The sequence below is a fragment of the Pteropus vampyrus genome, unplaced genomic scaffold (assembly GCF_000151845.1).
Source record: "Pteropus vampyrus isolate Shadow unplaced genomic scaffold, Pvam_2.0 Scaffold323, whole genome shotgun sequence".
In the NCBI taxonomy this organism is placed as follows: Eukaryota; Metazoa; Chordata; class Mammalia; order Chiroptera; family Pteropodidae; genus Pteropus; species Pteropus vampyrus.
The window spans coordinates 531,193-553,976 of record NW_011889104.1 but is presented as its reverse complement, the minus strand read 5'-3'; the positions used below and the strand labels follow the sequence as shown (position 1 = coordinate 553,976).

Genomic DNA, 22,784 nt, shown 5'->3' with positions numbered 1-22,784 from the left:
GCAGGTACTGCTCTCTGCTTTAGCCCAGTGTCTTCTGGTGAAAGATGAGGTGTATTCGGCCACTCCAAGTGCCCTTCTGGCACCCACACTCTGCGCGTCTGGCCTGGATGTCAACGATGGCCTGCGCGTGAGCCAGTCTGGCCCTCCACTGCCCGCCTTTCTCCTCCAAATCACCTCTGAAGCCCCATGTCCTACGTGCCTGTCTCTGCACGTGCTCCCAGCCACACCTCCTCTCTCCTGTGGAGTCAGTTGGTCATGGGACTTGTCCAAACCTGGACTTTTTTGAGAGTGCCAGGGGCACGATTAAAAGTGAAACTTGGTTGATGGGTGCGAGTCGTGACTATCAGCAAACCAGATCACTTGATTAGCCTGGCTTTGAATCAAGTCCAAAATCTCTCCCCTGTCAATGGCTCTGCTTGTCCATCAAGCTCCTGTGCTTGGCCCAGACGTTCCCCACCCCCATGCCCAGCAGAACTGTTTTCTCTTAAAAGCTACATGGTAGAAATTGTTGGGGAGACAGGCCTCTCCATGCCAGTCTTCATTTGGACCATTGTTTTCTAAGTCAAACAGAAATGATCAGCTTCTCGTTTTGTTCTCAGGGACTTTGTCACGTGTCCAGCCCGGGGAGGAGACAGCAGCCCCAGCAAGGGATACTGCGGGCATGGACTCTTCCTGAGGCCAGCACCTATAGGGCCTCCCTGCTTCCCTAGGGAATGCAAGTAGGGCCCGTCGGAATTAGTGGGCACAGTGGCCGGAAACTGACATCCCCAGAAAGTCTCTGTGGACCTGGGCTCAGGGCTGGAGTCCTGCTAAAAGCTTCTGGAACATTCCTGACCAGCTGCCATGCATTAAGGCTGCCCCAAGCACAGGATGCTGGGCAGATGTGGATGGCACGCGGCCGGCCTCACTCCCTCATGTCCCCTCACCACTGGTCTAGCCAGACCGAGCCCTTTCTCCATCTGAGGACACACTCTAGGAAGTTGGACATCCTTCAGTCCTTCTTGAAACCAAGTCCCCAGTCAATGACGTGACACAGTCCTGCAGTCCCCCAAGTCGATAAAGCATGACTTCTTCTGAAGAACGGGCATTTTCTCCTAGGCGAGTGAACTCCTGGCCAGTTAGAATGATGGTCCTATAATGATGGTTTCACAATTTCCGAGCCATTGATTCTTTGACAAGGGTGCTGAGAAAAGTCAATTGAGAGAGAAAAGTATTTCTAACAAATGATGCTGGGACAACTGCATATCCATGTACAAAAGGAGGAATTTGAACTACTACTCCATGCTATATGCAGAACTCAAAATGTAAGAGCCCCATCCATGGAACTCTTAGAAGGAGATAGCCATAAATCACTGTGACCTTGGATTAGACAATAGTTTCTCAGATATGACCCCCAAAGCACAATTAACAAAGGGAAAAAATAAATTGAATTTAATTAAAAAATAATAATAATAGAGTTTTCACACTCAAAAGAGCGACTTCACCCTAGCGTGGGAACGGTCAGCCTTGAGGAGAGGAGACTTTTGACGCGAAAGCTCTACCGGTTCACCTCCCCTCAGATGGTTTTGAAGAGCCCTACATGCTGGTTGTCTCTTGTCCCTTAAATTGCTATTTTCGCAGACTCTGCGTCGCTGTCCCCCTCAGCACCCACTACCCCATGTAGCTGGCCCAGGGGCCGGGGTCAGGCTCAGGAGCAGCCAGCGCACCCCATGGGGTCTCTGGATTGGCTGTAGAGGGGCCTTGGCTCCTTCCACTTGATGAGTGCTCACCATGGCAACCCTGTCATGAAGCAGGACGTTGCAGGGGACTGTCCCACTCATGGTGGCTGGCAGTGGCAGTTGGAGCCTGTCAAGTGGGCGAGCTGGGGTTTTTCCCTCTCTCCTGCATTCTAACTGCTCTTTCTTCTTTTCTCAGCATGCGTAGGTGGTAGCTGGTTTTAAGCACCAAATCAAGCAGCTGGTACTTTGTTACAAGCACCTCCCATCCAGTGTGGTGTCCTCTTTGTGCAGGTGGCCCTCTTCATACCCACGGACCCCATTGTGGTCCCTTGCCTTGTCTTTGAGGGTGTCCGGGGCCCCAGACCCAAAGGCAGGGGCTGGCATCCTGCATGTGCACCATGTGTGCCCACAGCCACCTCTCAGCCACCTGGGGCTGGGCATGGGCTCGGTCTCTCATATAGAGGGTTCTCAGTTGGGGTTTGACTGCATTTCAAACCCAGTGCAGGCTGGACGGTACTAATGCCGGACAGTGAGAGAGACAGAGCAAAGGCACTGCGAGGGACCCTGAGTGTTCAGGGAATTCAGTCGATATGTCGTTCTTTAGTTCCCATTTCCTCTGATATGGGCATACAGTGAAGAAGAGGAAGAGCATGTAGCATGAAAACGTAGAGTGAAAGGCCTGCTGGCAGTTCGTAGCCTTTAATCTATAGGTTCCTCATGGTTTTAGCCATAAGGAATGACTCTTGGTTCCTGTTTCGTCATCACAGGTGTGGGGAATATGCTGTTAGCAATCCCAGCAGAAATCTTCCTTTGTTCTGAAGATGTCTTCCTGGCCTAGCTGAGGGCTGATCAGCATATTGCAATCTTTAATTGTGGCTTTGTTAACATTTTAATTCTCTCGCCTTCCCCCTACGTCAGTGCCATCCCTTTCCGTTACCCAACTCATGAAGGCTGCAGGATCCGCAGTCTTGGGACCCAGCCTCCCTGGCCCCTTTCCTGCTACCTCTCTACCCCTTGCAAGCTGGAGTCACATGCAGAGAACTGAGTGTGTGGATGACAGTGCCCCTAAGATAAGTCATTCCATAAATGTCTGCTGGGCACCTACTATGTGCCGGGCCATATTTTTCCAGTACGTGACTCGCTCAAGGAATACGGTTTGATATTTTTACATTTCATAGGGGAAAAGAGCTATAAGTGACAAAGAAACCAAGTTTCAGACCTCATCTTCTAGCACTGACTGGCTCTGTCTCACTCTTGTTCCTCTGTCCATTGAGACCCTGGATGTCCCCTCCCTTCTTTTTGGTTCTGTCCTCACAAGTTCCAAGCCTGTGCTTAGGTCCTACAGGGCTCATCTCAAATCAACCCCCAGATCTCAGCGACAGTTATCCCTCCCAAGGAAAATTCTCATCCCGGAAAGGAATTATTGGTGCTTATAACTGACTTTTTAAGTCAAAGGAATAAATACCTAATGATAGAATTTCTGGCCCCATAGTAAGTCCGCAGAGGGTGATTTGAGTGGCTGGCTGCACACATCTGCCACAGTGCCTCTTCAGAAACATTTACGAGTGCCTACTATGGGCTAAGCACTGGGGTGCTAATATCAACAAGACCTGGCCTTCTCCCTCAGGTAGCTCCCTAGCTGGTCGATGCACTCCAATAAGCAAGCACATCGGAGTGGACTAAGTGCTAACAGAGCATTCATCTGGGGTGCCCAACTCAACCCGATTTAGAGCAGGCTTGCTAGAGAGAGGACACGGCATCAAGGGAAGGGTCTCTGTCCCTGCAGGAAATTAAATGAACCCGCCGTGTGGGCCACACTGTGCTCGCAGGGGCCAGTGCGAGAAGCCGTGGCGTTTCCACTTACAGAGTGTTCCTGGCACATTGGTGACCTGAGGGCTGGGGGCCCAGATGGTTCCGGGGGACACCGAGCTTCCACTCTTACTGCACTATGGTGTGTCCCCAGCGTGCCACAGCTCTCTGGACACGACAGCAGTCAGCGTCTTCTCCTTTCACTTGGAAGTCTTCCTTGATGTCTAGAGGATACTCTCAAAGTGAGGCCTCTGGAGAGGAACCCAGTGGAAGCCATCGTCAGCTAACAGTTGCTCTAGAACTGTTTTCGAAGCATGTCACCGGGCCAGGGCCTGGGGCAGAGAGGGGTCAGGAAGGGGAAGGCAGAGGGTCTCTGCTCTGCGTCCAAGAGTCTGCACGGTGGCCTCCCCTCCACAAAGCTCTCCTGTCAGGGGGATGGACAGGACACCCCCCAGGTGCAAGCTCTACCTATGCCTGGTTACCTAAGAGGCACACACAGTCCCACGGAGGGGTGGATGGCAGCACGTGTGAGGACACCGCGCCATTCTGCCCTTGATACTTCATCACCAAGCATGGGAACCAGTATCCATGTGGAGAACCAGCCAGTGTGCAGAAGAGCAGTGGGTCCCCAACACAGAGACCACATGCTGGGGCTCAGCCCGTGAGCTTGCGGGGATGTGGGGTCTCTCCCCAGTGTGCCTGCCCCTTGGCTCTGGCTCTTGGGGCAGGCTCATTTCATGCTCTTCTAGAAAACAGGGCACATCAGGAGAGTCTCGTCTCATTGGCCAAGACAAACGAGAAAATTAGAAGGACTTGGTGACAGCCTCACTGGGAAACTGAGAGCAGAATTCGGCCCTAAGGGATCCAAGTTTGCGGGAGCAGAGCGTGGGGCCTGCTGTCATACCCCGCAGTGCCCAGGAGACCTTTCCTGAGTGGCTGACCCAGAGCGGAGATGCCAGCGCCAATGTCAGCGCTGTGGAGCCAAGCCACCCAACGCAAACAGAACTGCCCGGGGCTGGCGGTAACATGTCCCAGTACACGGTGGACACGTGAGTCACATGGGCAGTCATGCTGGGGAATGACCAAGAAGGTCCCCAGCCCCAACCAAGCATAGCCGGGTGGACAGGAAGCGGGAGATGTCTTATCCTTTACTTTCTATTGTGCCCATGCCCATGCCACCCCACCCCCCCATATATATGTATGTATGTATGTATATATGTACGATTTTATAGACAACATATGGTTGGTTCGTGTTTTGAATCCACTCTGCCAATCTGTCTTTAACTGTTGCATTTGGAACATTTACATTTAATGTAGTTATTGCTAGACTAAGACTGCCATTTTATCTTTGTTTTCTGTTTGTTCTGTTTTTCATTTCTGTTTTCTTTGCCTTCTGTGCATTACTTGAGTATTTTTTAGACTATCATTTTTACTTATCTGTAGCATTTCAGGATGTGTCTCTTGAATATCTTTTTTATTAGTTATTTGAATAATACCTAGGAAAAATATATCATGTAAACTTTAATCAAAAGAAAGCAAAAGTGAGTCTGTGTACACACACACACACACACACCATGAACTAGATCATTTGAATAGCCCTATAACTATTAAGGAAATTGAATTTGTAATTTTAAAATTCTATAAAAAGAAAACTACAGCCTCCAGAATTCATTGGAGAATTCTATTAAACATTTAAAGAAGAATTAACAATTCTGTACAATCTCTTCTAGAAAGTGCAGGAAGAAGAAGTACTCACTATTAATTTATGAAGCTAATATTTCTCTATTAGTTCCCTAATACCACATCAGACAAAGAATGGACAAAAAAATTAGAAGTGAATCTATTTCTTAACATTTTGTTAGAAACTTTCTAACAGAAGTTTCTAACAAAATGTTAAGAAATAGATTTCAATTATATCTAAAAAGAATTGCAGACCACGACCAAGTGCGGCTTACTCCAAGGATGAAAGAATGGTTCAATCTTTCAAAAATCAATTTAATTATCTAGATTAATAAGCTAGAGAAAAAAGTCACATGATCATATCAATTGATACAGAAAAAGCATTTGACAAAATTTAACACCCATTTGTGATAACAGCTCTTAAATAAATAGGAAGAGAGCAGAACTTTTCAACTCGATACAAAAATCCCACGGCTAATATCATACACAGTGGTGCAAGAGTGAATGCTTCCTCCCTAATACCAGAAATAAGGCAAGAATGTTTGGTCCTGCAAGTCTTATTCAACACAATACTGGAAGTTCTATCCAGTGCAACCAGGCAAGAAATAGAAATTAAAGGTGTGTCCTTTCAGATCAGAAAGGAAGAAATAAAACAATTCTAACTTATAGACGGCATGATTGTCTGTTTATAAATCCTAAAGAATCTATAAAACAAACAACAAACTAGCAAACAAAAACCATCCTGGAACTAAGAAATTATTTCAGCAAGGTCATAGGATACAAGATCAACATACAAAAGGTAATTGAGTTTGCATATACCAGCAATGAACACCAGGACAGAAAAAAAAATTTCAAATCAATGTCATCTACAACTTCTCAAAATATAAGAAGTGCTTACGTATACTTCTAACAAAACATGTCTAGGACTTATATGCTTAAAACTACAACATGCAAATCCTCAACAAAATACTAGCAAGCTGAATTCAGTAGCATATTAAAAGGATTATACACCATAACTAAGTGGGATTTATTTCTAGAATGCAAGGATAGTTTAAAAAAATTGGTCAAGGTAATATACCACATTAACAGAATAAAGGGGGAAAAGACATTATCATCTCAATTGATGCAGAAAAGGCATTTGACAAAATTCAGGACCATTTCATGTTAAAAAAAAAAACACTCAGCAAACTAGGAATAGAGAAAAAACTACATCAATATAATAAAAGCCATATATCAAACACCCACAACTTTCAACGTGAAAGACTGAAAGCTTTTCCTTTCTCAAAAATAAGACAGGGATATCCATTTTTACCACTTCCATTCAACATAGTATTAGAAGTTCTAGCCAGAGTAATTAGTGAAGAAAGAAAATAAAAGTCATCCAAATTGGAAAAGAAGAAGTAATATCATCTCTATTCATAGACAATGTGATCTTATATATGAAAATTCTAAAGATCTCTCGCTTCTTCTCTCTCTCTCTCTCTCTCTCTCTCTCTCTCTCTCTCTCTCACACACACACACACACACACACACACACACACACACTCACACACACTTACACTATCAGAAGTAATAAACCAATTCATTCAAGTTACCGGACACAAAAATCAACATGCAGAAACCAGCTGCATTCCCATACACTAATGATGAACAATCCCAAAAGGAAATTACGAAAAACAATTCCATTTACAACAGCATTAAAAATAATAAAATAATCAAACATGAACTTAACTAATGAGATGAAAGACTCGTACCTTGAAAACTATGCAATGTTCTTGAAATAAATTAAAGAAGACATCAATAATTTGAAAGAAATTCTGTGTTCATGATTGAAGGACAATGTTTTTAATATTAATATTTTTATTATTACCTACAGATTTAATGGGATCTCTTTCAAGATGCCAATGACATCTTTTGCAGATAGATAAATCTATCCTAAAATTCATATAGAATAGCAGAAACAATCTTGAAAAGAGGAAGGAAAAAGATGGAGGTTTCATACTTCCTGATTTGAATTTACTACAAAGTTAAAGTGATCAAAACAGTGTGGTACTGGCATAAAGACAGACACATAGACCAGTGGACTAGAATCGAGAATGCAGAATAAACCCTCGCATATGTGGTCAGATGATTTTTGACAGGGGTGTCAAGACCATTCAATGGGAAAGGATAGTCTTTTCAACAAGTGGTGCTGAGAACACCGACATCCACGTGCAGAAGGATGACTTAAAATGATACAAAAATTAACTCAACATAGACAAAAGACCTAAATATAAGAGCTAAAACTATAAATCTTTCAGAAGAACACATGGGGGAAAACCCTGTGACATTGATTTCTTGATATGACATCAAAGGCACAGACGACAACAACAAAAATAAACATACTGGAACTCATCAAAATTTAAAAGTTTCGTGCATCAAACGACACTATCAACAGAGTAAAAAAGCAACCCTTAGAATGAGAGAAAATATTGACAAGTCACATATCTGATAAGAGATTAATATCCAGAATATATAAAGAACTCTTAAAACTCAACAATAAAAATAAATAACCCGGTTCAAGAATGGGCAAAGAACTTGAATAAATACTTCTCCAAAGAAGATGTACAAATGGCCAATAACACATAAAAAGATACTCAATGTCACTAATGATTAGAGAAATACAAATTGAAATCACAATGAAGAAGCACTTCACATCTATCAGGATGGCTGCTATCAAAAAAACAAAATAACAAGTGTTGGCAAGGATGTGGGGAAATTGGAACCCTTGTGCACTGTTGGTGGGAATGTAAAATGGTGCAGCCATAGTGGAAAACAGAATGAGATTCCTCAAAAAGTTAAAAATAGAACTGCCATGTGATCCAGCGATTCCCCCTTATAGATGTACACCCAAAAAACTGAAAGGAGGGACTCAGACAGATACCTGTACCCTCACTTTCACAGCAGGGTTATTCACAACAGCCGAAAGGTGGATGCAACCCAAGTGTCCACTGATGGATGAATGGACAAATGGAATGTGTATACACATTCAATGGAATATTACTCAGCCTTAAAAAGAAAGGAAATTCCGACACGGGCTACAAACATGGATGAACCTTAAAGACATGATGCTGAGTGAAATAAGCCGGTCACAAAAGGACAAATACTGTATGACTCCACTTACGTGAAGTCTGCAGAATTGTCAGATTCGTAGAGAATGGGGGTTGCCCAGGGCCCGGGGGAGGGGAGAACAAGGGGTTAGTGAATGGGCGCAGAGTTTCAGTTTTGCAATATGAGAAAAGTTTTGGACATGGCTGGCAGTGATGGTCGCAGTGCCAAAGACAGGGAGGAACTTGGGAGTAGCAGGAAGGTGGAATCAATTCTGGGTGAAAGCAAGCCAGAGAAGCACCTAGCATCAGCAACGTGCTGCCCCATAAGTGGCCTCGGCCGCCTGCATAAAGGAGGGCTGTTCAGGGCCTGCACAGCGGTGAGTGAGAGGGAAGGGCCGCTCTCTGCAAAGAGCTTCTGAACCTCTCCTGTTGGATACAGCGAGGCTGAGGCCATACTGGCCATGCCACACAGTGGAGGGAGGGTTTGCTGGAGCCTCAGGTAGCAGGAAAGGCTGGGTCCTGCAGCCGGCCATCAGACCCTAAGGAGGAGGAAGCGTGTCCCTGTCAGTGTGCTGCTGCACAGTACATTCAGCAGGCAGGGAAAGATGTCTTATATCTGGAGATGTCCCCCTCTCCAGACCTCCCCGTCTCCTTTCCAGCTTGTCCAGCTTTGTTTCCCATAAAGGACTTTACTGCACTTCTTATTTCTTGCCATCCGGGGAGGCCAAGCTACAGGTATGTCCAGGCTTTTCCGATAAGACGTAAGACGGGAGGTGCCTTCAGCCTGGCTGCCTGTGGCCCATTCTGCCTCCTGCCGCACCCTCCACACTTCATCCCTGGTGACACCACATGTGGCCTGCCGTCACTTTGCTGTGACAGTCAGGTCCCCAGAGGATAAACTGGTCCCTTTGCCACGGAATGGGGACTGAAGACTCTGTATCTGAGCTCTCAGAATGGAAAAGTCGCCTCCGCCCTAACCCTCCTTCCAGAGCCTCCGGGACATGCAGCTGCCATGTCTGCCCCTTCTCTCAAGAAGAGAGGCTTTTAAGAAGCCTCAAGAAAAATTGAGCAGGTTGGATTTTTTTTTTTTTAATTAATTAACATCTCGGGCAGTTTGGGAAAGAAAGAGACCGATTGGAACGACTTCCTCAGAAGAACAAAGAAAAAGACACTGAAGCTGACCCCTCTGCCTTTTGCCGGTTGCACATAAATAAGTCATCATCACCTGTGAAAGGTGATAAGCTAACACCATGAGCTAGTAGCAAGGAGGAGACTGGGCAGGTGAGCATATGTTAGGCATTGACATCGTTCCAGTCCGGTGCAATTTTTTTATCACATTCCTATTGCAAGGAATGTCCTTAGAAATTGCGAAGCCAATGCTTTTTGCTAATGTTGGCAGAATTTCCTTAAACAAGAGATAGTGCCACCTCCCATCAATTTTGCTGGGCAGTAATGCAGCTCCCAGGAGGCTGAAGTCTGAGGCGGAAGGCAGAGCACTTCATCACCGTGAGAGAATTGGGTTGTTGCTGGCATCATGCTGGGTTCCCGTGCATTAATGAGCTTTGCTCTTCTTCTCTGATGCGGGAAGGTCTGACTCGGGCCTTCTGCTTCAGCTTCTTGCTTATTATGCAGCCTGGGCCAAGGAATTGGGCTGCCTGCTTGTCACAAATCGCAGGCAACCTCCCTTGTGTCTGCTCCTGGCCCAGTGCGCTCACGCTCCCTGAAGCCCAGGCTCTCTGAGGTCCGCAGCCCTGCAGAGTCATGGCAAGCCCAGATGCGGGCTGGATGCCTAGGTCCTGCCTTCCTGAGCACATGTGGTCAGGGAGAGGTCACATGGACAAATAATGACACCAAGAGGCAGGATGTGTAACAGGGAAATGCATGCTGCAGTGGGAAGCCAGCAAGGTCAGGGACAACCTCGGGGGTGAGGGTCCATGGACAAGGCTTCGATATAGGGAACCCTGAGAGGATGTGGCCGCTTCAGCCTGGAGTTTGCCATAAGCAGAGACACGGAGTCTGGATATAGGAAGGTGGTACTTTTTAATTATACAGCAAAGCGACCTTGTTTGGGGGCATAGTTTTGTGAATGTTCACGCAGGAGTAGATCCCTTTCACCACCACCACAATTAAGATACAGAACCATGTGTCCACCCCATGTGACCAGCCCCTGATGGCACGGCTTCAGAATCACCCTCTCCCCCTTGTGTTAATCCCTGGCAACCGATGACTGGTTGTCTGTCCCGTAGCTTTGTCTTTTTAAGAATGTTTGTAAATAGAGTCATACAGTGTGTAGCCTTTTGATGTTGCTTTCCTTCACTCAGCGTGACATCTCCGAGATTCGGCCAAGCTGCTGTGCACGCAGCACTTACTCCTTTTTAGGGCCCAGTCGCATTCCTCGCTGTGGGCATGCCACTTTGTCCGTCCCTTCATCCAGGCAAGGACACTGGGCTGTTTCCAGTTTGTGGTGACTGTGAGAGGAGCTCCCGTACAGGTTGCCACAGCGTCAACGTAAGTTCTCCTTCTCTAGGGCAGTGTCTCATTCTCGGCCCTGTCGACATTTCGAGCCAGATGCTTCTTTGTTATGGGGGCTGCCCTGTGCTTTGTAGGGTGTTTTTAGTAACATCCCTGGCATCTACTTACTAGGTGCCCATAGAATGCTCCCAGTCATGACAGGCAGAATGTCTGCAGACGTTGCCAAATGTCCACTGGTGGACAAAACTCATCTGCAGTTGAGAACCTCTGCTCTAGGGTAAATGCCCAGGAGTGGACTTACTGAGTCATGTGGTAAAAACATGTTTAGTGTTTAACTCTATATGGGGCGTGTGAAGATCCAGGGGTCAGCATCCTCAGCAACTCTTGGTGCTGTCAGTATTTTTTATTTTTTGCCATTCCAACGGGGATGTAGGAAGGGTATCTTGTTGCATTTCCCTAATGGCTAATGACATTAAAATATTTCATGTGCTTTCTCGCCATCTATATGTCCTCTGTAGTGAAGTCTGTTAAAATCTTTTGCCCATTTTAAATTGATGCATGCCTGGGTAAAGCCAGCATTTAGGAGTCAAGCCAGGGAATGGTGTCAGCAGTCAGCTCTGTGTGGCCAAGTGGGCTTGGGCCTGAGTCAGATGGACCAAGCTAGAAGCAGATGGCCGTTTGTCATGGTGTTAGAAGTGGCGGATTGTGCCAGATACCCTCTATTTGCCTCTCTGGCTCTCTTCCTTCTCTGCCCTGCTCTGGGCCCAGGGAAGTGACCCGTGTGCCTTACATCGGCAGGGTCCTTGCCCTCTGGATCCAGTTAGGTTTTGAACAGGAGGCTACAGGTAGAGGTTGGAGAGGGGCAGAGAATGAGCTGATGTCTCTGCCCCTGCCCGCCTTCCTGTGATATCACCTTGAGATTTCTGTGTTCCTCGGCTGAAGGTCACAGCTCCTCTTAAGGTGTCCCTGTCTACATAGCTGTGTCTTTCAGGGTCTAGCGGCCACTCCTTGCCCTCCTCATTCCACTAGCTCCGGGGTCCCGCACTCTCCCTGTGGCCCTCCTTCACCTTTATAAAATGATTGCTAAACTCTTCTTGAGTCATCTGTATGTGAACATGCCCTCTGTTTCTTGGCTGAAACTTGGCTGACACAGGATTCTGGATTGGGTGAGAAGGTTAACTAGATTATTCCTTTAAAAAAGGCCTTACTTATACTTCGGTGGTTCTGAGTTCCTTGTTGCCGACTTTTGTCTCCATCTACCCAAGGGAAATGTGCGTTAACTTTTTGCACCCTGGAATCCACAATAAATATTTCCGTAGTAATATGAAGTTCACTTAGAGACTTGTGATTCAGTTTAGCCACCCAGTCTTACACAATTTATTATTTTTATTAGAATGCATGTTTTCAGGATGTATTTCAGTATTTTTCATTTGCTCTCACCATGTTTATAGGGCCAGCGAACACTTTTATTGTTATAAGAAAAAGCCAAAGGAAGCGTACGTTGGCCGAGCAACTACTGCCCAGAACTTGGGCAAGGTCATAAAAGAGCCAAAATTAACTTTAAATATAAGTCATAGACAAGTTGTTAAGCCATACTGTGACCCTCCCTGGGAAGGCCAAGGAGTTGAGGCTCTGCATAATGATGCTATTTCAGGGGTGGCTCAGAACCTCAGGAGAAGAGGGAAGAGCCTATGCTGTCGACGTAACTGTGAACCGCGTGGCTTCTGAGTCTGATGACCCACAGGAGTCAGAGTGTCTTTCTCGGGCATGACCGTCCTCTCCATGAGACTCTGAGAAAGAGGGTTTTGTTGATGTTGCTTGGGTTGACTTTGAGATGATCTCACTTCGAGAGAGTCATTACCTTTTTAGAGATACACAGGGAACTGCTCTTAAATGAAAAGATATGACTGGGCTTTGCTTCACAATAATACAGAAAGTGGGGACAGGTGGGAATAGAGATAAAACACACTCGGCCACGTTCTGGTAGCTTTTGAAGCTGGATGATGGGGACATGGACGTACAGCATGCTATTCTCGCCACTTTTGTGTAATTTTGGGATTATTAAATATTAAGAGCAAATGGATAGTTAGTATCAAAGTTACTTGTTGGTACAGGAAAACTCACTTCTTATTGCGTGATGCCGCTGATGTCACAAAGAAGTCCTGTGTGTGTAGGTTTCAGATCCGTAATAGGAAGAACGTATTGAAACAAAATGCCAATGAGGGAGGCTATTTTTATGAACATTTAATCAAAACGTGCTCAATGTTTGCCTTCCTTCTCAATTCATGAAAGGATGCTCTGAATTGCAGTTCTGAATAATATCATCTTGACTTGAAAAAGAAAGCAAACAGAAATATTAACTTGTGTTTTAAAATATCTTACGAGTGGACTTTGCTTTTAAATAACCTGGGGTGGAGGAGAATGAGGTGTGGTGACAGATGAAACAAGACTGGCCATGAGCAACTACTGTTTGTTGAGTTGGGGGGAAGGAGACACGGGAGTTGGTTATGCTAGTCTTTCCACGTTTATACATGCTTTAAAATTTCTGTAGGATAGCTTTAAAAAATAAAACACTCTGCACGTCCATAATGTGACCATTTTATCTTCAAGAAGTGTCAGCTTTCGTGATTGTATGAAATGTAACAATATGCTATTTCTCCTCACCTCCTTAGATTCTGCATTTTCTAATATATTACTGTCTGTTTCTCTCCTCTTCCCTCACCCTTAGTTTTGCCTGTTGTATGGAACCAAGCTGGTGTTCCAGGAGCGAGCCTGGTATCTCGAACATAAATATTTGACTCCCGCGGCCAGCACAAGGATTAGGAGTCAGGTAAGCATCCCTGGTGTGCAGAAGAAACCCTTCAGCTGTCAGCTCTTTGCTTTCTTAGAAAACAGCCCTGCCAATCTTTTATCGGTTCCCACTCGTGGATTTGTGTGCCTCGGGGACTTCACAGTATGTGTTTTCATTGCCCAGAATGATCATATTACACATCACGGTTTAAGTGACAAGGAAATGACTCACTGTGCATGAACTTCCCAACATGCGGAGGACAGGATGGAATCAAAAGTGTTTTCCTTGTCTTGGCCCCCCAAATAATGTATGGAATGATTTTAGTTTTCCTACTTCTTATTGAAACCTATTAACTCATTCTTCACACTCAGAAAAAAGACCTGTGGTATTTCTGTCAGTGGTAGCAATGGGAATTCAGTGTGACAGCCACCGAGCACCTGAAAATGGAGGCAGGCCCACTGAACTGCCACCGAAATGCCACCCTAAGAGGAAGACCATAAAACGGCATAGTCACCTGTAATGCACTCCGAGCTCTGCGAGATGCTGACACACAGGCAAGCGCACTCGGTCTCTGCATCCGAGGGGGTCTGCTGTCTGGGGACACGGCACAGACCTTAAAACACAGATGGCAACACAAGGCAGCAGAGGCTTTCTCGTTACCTGGGCCACGGGGATAAGCTCAGAGTTCACAGGACAGATGCCACTTAGGGAGCAGATGTCATTGTTGTGCTAGACCTGGAAGAGGCGACAATTCAAAGTGGAGGTGGTGGCTGAGATGAGGACGGGACAGTGTGGCTAGGCCTTCAGACAGGGCTGTGACATGAGCGAAATCATGAAAACAGAAGCAGGCAGGACAGACCCGTTAAGAAACCGAAGTCTTGAGAAACCTGGAGGAGCGGATGACTGTAGCCCTGGAAGAATCTTTCTTCTTTTCAGGAGAACAGAGATTATGAAGATAAGTGCATGTAATGATGTCCCAGTTAACTGTGCTATGTAACAAAGGACCCATAAACTTAGTGGCTTAAAACACCAACCACTTATTATTTCTCCTGTTTCTACGGCCTGGACAGGGCTCAGCCAGATGGCTTTTCTGCTCCACGTGGGGTTTGCTGGGGCGACGTGTTCAGGTTGGCTCCTTTGCTCTCATAGTGGTCATTTAAGCTGGGGTGGCAGGAGCAGGTAGGGCTGCTGGGCCACTGTCTCTCCGTGTGGCCTCACGTGGGCTTCCTCACAGCATGGTAGGCTCAGGGAGGTGGCTGAGTGTTTTCCATGGTGGCTGGCTTCTAAGGAGCAAATGGCAGGTGCCAGTCATCTTAAGGGCCAGGCCCAGGGTACCATGGTGTTACTGTAGCTCCATCCTGTTGGCCGCAGGAAGTCAAGGCCAGCATAGACTCGGGTGGGGGGTTGCCTATCAATGTGAGGGGTAGCTTGAGCGTCTAGGGGAGGAAAGAGTCGCTGGCAGCTCCTGGAGACCACGCTCCACAAACAAAATACCCACTCTGGAAAGAGGAAAGAACAATACTTTTTAATTTAAAAAAAATAATGACAAGAAGGAAGATTTAAATCCACATGACCTGGTATCTCAGTGGTATAGAATTCGATAAATAACACGTCAGACGAATCAGTGAAAGAAACCAGCACTGAAGTGCCTTTGTATTCTTACAGTGTGCCATGCTTCCCAACACTCGTCACTTCTAGTTCCTAACAGAAGCCTGGGGGTAAGCAGGGTGTAGCCAGCCACCTGGGAACCAGCTTCATCTGCAGGGCTAGATCCGGGCTGCTCGGGCCTTGGGGACACAGCCAGGCCTTCTTCCGCACATCTCTGAGCTGCCAGCCATGAGCACTCCCCCTTCTCAAGGCTTCCCTGGAGTTCCCGGAGGGAGGGGAAGTACTACTGCACGGCCCTGTACAGGAATCTCAAGGTTCCAGAAATATTGTTAGCAGCTTCTCTTCACTAAAATGCCTGAGACCCTTGGGCAACTGGAGGTGGTAGATGGGAGAGCACTTGCGAGGGAGTGAGGAGCCGGGATGATCGATACGACTGCAAGCGGACGCTTTCACATGATGACACCTCACTCTCACTAATTCTTTAGGTGAATCTACGTGCTGGTTAACTCATCCTATATGTTTTAATCCCAGTTGTTAGGATTTTTATTAAAAAAAAAATGTTTTGTATCATCCATGTCACCTTTTAGTTTCCTAGTCCCCAAAGATATATTCGGTATTGTCTTTTATTTCTTTAAGCATTGAAGCATGGTTGTTTTATAGTCTGTAGCTATTAATTCCAATATCTTAAGGCTCTACAGGTTGACTGTTGTCTGTTGCTTCTACTGCTATGAGTCTAGTTATCTTTTAATGTGTGCTAGTCATTGTTATTGAAAAATGATTTGTAAGATTTCTATGAAGGCCAAACTGGAGGTGCCTTCTCCTTCCCTTTGCAAGGCATCTGAAGGTACTCTCCGTCTGAGACACACCTTAAACCAAATTCAAGCCTTGAGGTTTCCTGGAAGACTTAGAGGGTTCAAATAAGGGCAAACATTTCTTTGCCCTCCCTCAGGGTTATAGCTCTTCGGCACCCAGCTGATTGTCTATTACATGTCTTGCCTAGTGCTGGCCTCCCTACGCCACCTGATCCACTGTGAGGCTGTCAAAGTGAAAATCATATCTGCTGGAAATGGCAAATGCCTTCGGGGCAAGTGCAATTTCCTTACTTGTTTGTCTTAGTTCTCATTTTCCTGTATTTTGGGGGCATCATTGTTTTGTCAGAGGACTGATGTTTTGAAGGTATCTCTCTATATAATCTAGCCCTCTAGTATCAGAAACAGAAAGTTCCTTCAATGTTATCCCTCTCGAACCTGCAACAACCCTTTGAGGGATTTTCATCCCCCTTACACATGGATAAGGAATCCGAGATCCAATGATAAAGTAACTTTCTCAAAGTAACACAGCTAGTAAAAACCCATATCCCTCTGACGCTAAACATTTTCTCTTATTTTATTTGGATAAAAATTAGCAATAGCTAGTAACAATAGGCACACCCAGTGCCCAGTTGTTGGTTTCTCACACCATTTCTCAGTAAAAGGAACCAGGGTCCTTGGAGAAATGGCTGATTCTAGGGCTGGGACAGTGAATATATGAGATGAACCTGAACCATCTTCTTGAGCCAGAAAGTCAGAAAGTGCTCAGAACATAAACAAAACACACACTCACACACACATACACAAAACGCTGAGTGATGGGAGCATGTCACAGGGACACCAGAAAGAGAAACCGAAAGTGCTCCAGTGGCCGAAGCCAGAAGAATTTCAGCAAGAAAATAAATAACATAGTATTGAACTATAACCCAAGGTATAAAATAATTACAAGTCTGTAGTGATATAAATAAATGATTAAAAATGTAAAAAATTGGGTAAAAAAGATGAGTCTACTTTACAGAAGAATTCCAAATTATATATGTAGGTACTTCTCCTTCAGGAGGTCAGGCTGACCCCTCTTCCCTTGAGTGTGGGTTGGACTTAGTGACTTTCTTTTATTTTAAATAATTGGATATACAAAGGAAAACTGTTTCTTTATGGTGGACACACCTGGTGGGTCCCACCTCAGCCAAGTGAATAAGGTTACTATCACCAATAATAAATCACGATCAGATGTGACGTGATTAGAAGGGCGCTTCACAGTTCCTCAAAACCTAGAGCCCCAGTCCAATCGTGAGAAAAAAATCTCAGGAAAGACTAAATTAAGGAGCAGTCTACACAGCACCTGGCCTGAAACCGTCAACGGAATGAGAGACCATCACGAACCAGCGGAGACCAAGGAGACACGATGACCAAGTACAGTGTGGTGTCCTGGATCGAGTCCTGAGATGGGAGAAGGACACAACTAGTAGATAACCTGGGGGACTCTGAGTAATGTCTGTGGCCTTTAACACAAACGGACCAGTACTGGCGCCTTCATTTCCACAGTGGACCACAGGTTGTCAGATGCCCATGTCAGGGAGATGCTGGTGAGGGGCAAATGGAAACTCTTTGCTGGAGCTTTTCTGTAAACCTAAAAGTACTCCCAAAATAAAAAGTTTACTAAAAAGACATCAGGATTCAGGAATAGCAATCAGCCTGGGCTGATTCTAGATAATAAAATGTTTTGGAATGCCCGGGAGTTTTGCTGACGCTCCAGCGCAATAATTAGCAATGCACATGTTTGTACCTAAAAAAATCTCATAAAGATCTTCAGAGTGATAACCCCCATACAACCAATGAGTAAAACTAAGAAACACAAGTTAGGCAAACACCCAGGATTCTAGCGGAGCCCAGAAACCAAAACTCCTTATCCCTATGGAAGTGGATTAAGTGGGAGGCGGCATCCATTGGTGGCCCTGCATGGGGCACGAGAGCATGAAGGACCTGGGTCCCGAGGCTTCATGGAGGCCTGCCTGGTGTCCCCGGGCGGGTGAAATCCTGCACGCTTCCAGAGAGCAGCCTGAATGCCCAGCACTTCCGCTGAGGCCCACGAGACAGGTTTTCTTTTTAGATCCAAGCCAAGCCCCGAGGGCCAGCCCTTGTTGGCTGTGATGACCAGGCTCTTTCTTTTGTCTGACCAGCAGCACTGACAGGGCCACACTGATCACTTGCATGCATAATCCTCATGAGCTCTGTTAACCTCGTTTGTGGGGTGGGAAGCTGCCATCTGTGAGGGTGAAGGTAGGCTTCTGCACCCTGGTCCCATGGCCACCTGTCCCCTGGCCTGGCCTGCCGGTGGGCTGGCTCCACCTCTGTTCCCTCACTGTAGAGCTAGCTTCAAGGCATCAGTGGGGGAGCCCTGAGGCCTGTCATAGCAAGGCCCCCGGGTGAAAGGCTTCTCTGCCCTTCCCACTAGGACTTTTGCAGAGGCGTGTCTGGAACAATTGTGCACTTTGTTTTCGGAGGATGTACGCTAGGCAGTACCCTGTCCCAGTCTTCACTAATAGACATTTTTCTCTATTTGGCTTCAGATAACCGTCAGCCTTAGGGAGGGACAATCGGCTGAGGCCGTTTGCAAGGAGGGAAGACTTTCAAAATAACCTCTGCAAAAAAACAACTTCATTTTGCTCAAAAAAAAAAAAAAGACAAAATAAAACATAAAAATTTCAGCTTCTTAGAATGGCGGATTTTAATGCAAATGAATATTTGTCCTTGGGTCCTCTACCATTTTTTTACACCAGCCTTCAGAGTAAACCCAAGGTTTTAAAGAGAGTAGCCTCACTTTTCTCATCAGAGGGTCTGTCCCCGCACTCCTGGGCACAGCTGTCCGGCCCTGTCAGTGCCCAACAGCCTGGAATAGTGGCTGTCGGCGATGCGCAGAGAAGCAGCAAGTACTCGTGGACGTGTGGTCAGCTCACACTAAGAAATCAACACAGGAGGAAGCTGTGTATTGAGAGAACCACAGCCTAGCTGTGGGTTGCAGATCAAAAAAGACCGTTTTCAGTGTGGTGGAAATAATAGCAAAACGTTGAATCTGGTTCTGCTTCCTGCCTGGAACCCAAATAATGGGACCGCGTGGGGTGGCAGCTAACACAGGACCTGCAGGGAGGCGCGGTGCTATGCTCAGCCCTATTGGTCTCGGAGGTTGCCTGGAACTGTGCTGAAAACTGAAAACTCCTTCAGGAAGGGTGAAAATAAATACCGGTTGTGACCCTGTCCTAGGTCTCTTGACCCCACCGCTAATATGTGATGACTTTACACCTATGCATGTCACTCCTTCACCCAGGCGTTGCCTCCATGTCCTGTTTGTGTCGTGACCTCTCAGTTTCTTCCTGAGTGCTCTGTCTCTGTTGGAGCAGCAGGTGACTGTGCCTCGGCACCCTGCGTTGTCCCTGTGCCTCTGGGACTGTGTTCACATCAGCGTGAAGCCCATCTTGGGCAATGCAGCCCAGGTGGTCCTCTTTGTACCCATGCCGGTAAGAGGACACAGGAGTGGGCCCACACCAAGCGCCTGGTCTGCCCCACGGAGGGGACCGTCCCTGTTTTCCATCAGAGAAAGCTGCTCAGGGACCCAGCTGCAGCCAGGAGGCTGTGGGAACCTGTCAGTGGCAAGTGACCTTGGCTTGTGATGGCATCTGCTCAAGTCTGAAACAACCACGGAAGTTTGGGTTTCAGTGTTAGCATGGTCTGTCAAATGGTAGAATCACTGAGGGGACCATGGTCAAGCTGGTGACGGGTGGGCCATGCAGGAAGTTCTGAGAAGATGTGGCCCCTGACATGGTGATTGAGTCCCAGGAAATGTGGCTTGGAGCCAGAATGTGCAGAAGTGTGGCAGACTCCAGACGCCGAAAGCCAGGACACTTGTTGGCCGCCTCCAAGTTAGAAGACGGATCACACTCCTTTACTATTTCGAACTGGGTGTGGAATGCAGACACAGCCATCAATGTGTGACAGAAAGGCTCAGGTAGCAGGACACAGAGTGAGGCTGAGGGAGAGCTCCAGGCTGGGAACTTGCTGCTGGCCTGAGAGCCCTTCTCCTCAGACCTCAGCTTCACGAACGCGCACCCTGCACTTGGCTGTGAGACCTTGAAACGGTGCCCATGGCCCCGCAGCGAGGCCACAAGGCATCTCCCACGCTGCAAGACAGTCCTTTCTAGGGAGCTCAGACTTCTAGCCTTCTGCCTCCCTCCCCAAACCTGACCCAGGGTGGTGCAGACATTTGGGTACCAGAGTTTCCAAAGGCGTGTGAGCTGTGGTTTTAGGCACAAGATGTGGAAACGCTTCTGCCTTGAGGACGGAGGTCAGGTTCTTGGTCTCTGGGCTTCATCTACCGCCCACAGACTCTTGCTCTTTATAAAAAATGGGAGAAAAAGCCTCTGCTCCCCCCACACCCAGCCAAGTGGGGTCCGCCTGACTAGCCGTGAGGTTTCAAGAACTTGGCCGTGTCCTCCAGGCTGAGTGGAGAAGCCAGAGTGAGGTGCAAGCACAGGCACCCAGCCCGTCAGGGCAGGGACAGATGTTGCCTGCTCTGTGGCCCTTGGTTAAAAGGCCAGGAGCATGATTTAAGTGACATTGCAACAGAGTGGCCACACAGGGAACACAGCTGAGTCGTTTTAAAACCTTTGATTTGAAAGCCTCCTCAGAAGTAGCTTTCACTTCCTTCCACTTCTGTAGGGCCCCAGGCGTGCCCCCAGGACAGCGGGCACCAGCTAGACTGCGAGTGTGTCCTGGTCCACCCTTGCCTCTCTGAGCCAGAGACACTCCCACAGGGAGACAGGGAGGGGTCAGTGCAACAGATGGCTGTCCCCGGGAAGGGGGACGGTTCCTCCCCAGGCCCGAGCCTGCTCTCAGTGTCAAAAACCTTGTTGAACCTACAAATGCAGGCCATTCAGGTGAGGTCAAGAAAACCCAAGTGGGACTTGGGTTCTTCGGTCTGGCAGTAAAGAGACCCTGAGGTCACCATCCTTGCTGTACTGGCTTCCACGTGGCAGCTACGAGGTTGGCCCTCAGGCTCGGTCCACAGTTCAGCTTTGTGTATCTGGGGATGCTCCTTCGGGGGCAGCTTGTTCCAGTCTCAGGAGAGAGCCACTGCTTCGCTGAGCTCTCGAGTCCTCTGGTAGCTGCTCCGTCCCAGGGCGTCCTGTGCAAGTCTTGGTCTACCCTCTTCCTCCAGGACGCCGGCAGGATTTTATGCCTAATAGGGGCTGTGTCGGACAAAAAGAAAAAAAAAAACAAAACTTCCAGGTGATGGAATTCAGCTGCGTCCAAGCAGACAGGGCAGTCTCCACCACAGTTTAGGACAAACTGGGTTTTATCATGATTCTATAACAATAAAATTTAAATGAACCACGGGACTTGAAGTAGAAATGATTCCCATGCCATCCATTTCGGTAGAAATTACTATTCTAGCTTGAAATCAATGTTTTTTTGATTAAACAAAATGTGTTCCTAGTTGCTCCTCTTTTTTCTGATGGTAAGTCACCCTTCCCCTTTGAGAGGGTCACAGATTCACGTGCAGCTGTAGGGAACAGTGCAGAGATTTTGTGTCCCTCTACCTAGTTCCCCAGTGGCAGCACCTGCAGAACTGTGGCCCAGTGTGACACCAGAATCTCCATGCGGACACGGTGAAGATGCAGAGCTGCTTCATCTCCACAGCGTTCCCTTCCCCTACCTCCTCTGAACCCTTAGCAGCTACTCATTCTCTTCTCCATTCGTATAACTGTCACTTCAAGAACGTTGTATAAAGGGAATCACGTAATATACAACCTTTGGGGGTTGGCTTTTTCCACTCAGCATGTTTTATGGATGTTTACCCAGCTTGTCGTGTGGTCCATTTCTTTTTTATTGCCGGGTAGTATTCCACAGTGTGCATGTGACACCATTTGGCCATTCACTCATTGAAAGATGTCTGATTTGCTTCCAGTTTTTGACTATTAGGAATAAAGCTGTTATAAACATCCATGTGAAGGTTTGGTATGAATAGAGGTTTTACTTTCTCTAGAGTGAATACCCAGGAATGCCATTGCTGGGTCGTATGGTGGGTGCATGTTGATTTTTTTAAAGAAATCGCCAAACCTTTTTTAGAGTGGTGAACCATTTACATCCCCACCAGCACCACAGAAGTCATCCAGTTTCCCCACATGGTCAACAGCATTTGGTGGTGTCACTATTTTCTGTGTTAGCCACTCCAATAGGTATGTAGTAACATTTCATTGTGGTTTTAATTTACATTCCTCCAATGGCTAATGATGTCAAACATCTTTTCATGTGTTTGTGTGCCACCTGTACATCCTCTGTGGTGAAATGTCTGTTCACGTCTTTTTGCCCATGTTCTAATTGATTGTTCGGGTTATTTATTTTTTTTCACCTGTTGAGTTTTTCAAGTTCTTTATATATATATATATATATATATATATATATATATATTATATGTATATATATATATATATATATATACATATATATATATTCATATTCTAGATAATATATCTTTATCAGATACATAGTTTGCAAATATTTTCCCACAGGCTGTAGCTTGTCTTTTTATCCTTTTACAGAGTAAAAGTTCTCAGTTTTGATCAAGTCCAATTTACCAATTCAATGTTTTTGAACATGTGGAGGATATTTTATATCAAATTTGAAAGCATTCCAACCACAACGTCTCCTAGAGTTTTATTTTCATCCTCTCCGACTCCTGGAATCCCATCTGCGCATGTATGAGGTTACTCGTGTGATCCCACGGGACCAATTCCCTCTCTATTTTTTTTTT

The 22,784-nt window shown here is 46.5% G+C and overlaps 1 protein-coding gene across 1 annotated transcript in view; it reads left to right on the top strand.

Annotated features, from left to right (window-relative positions):
• ACOXL (acyl-CoA oxidase like) overlaps positions 1 to 22,784 on the top strand; it is a 212,965-nt gene that overhangs the window by 177,584 nt on the left and 12,597 nt on the right. The window contains exon 17 of the mRNA XM_011377879.2: positions 13,497 to 13,598. Within this exon, the coding sequence (XP_011376181.1) occupies positions 13,497 to 13,598 (102 nt within the window). The remainder of the gene's footprint in view (positions 1 to 13,496; positions 13,599 to 22,784) is intronic.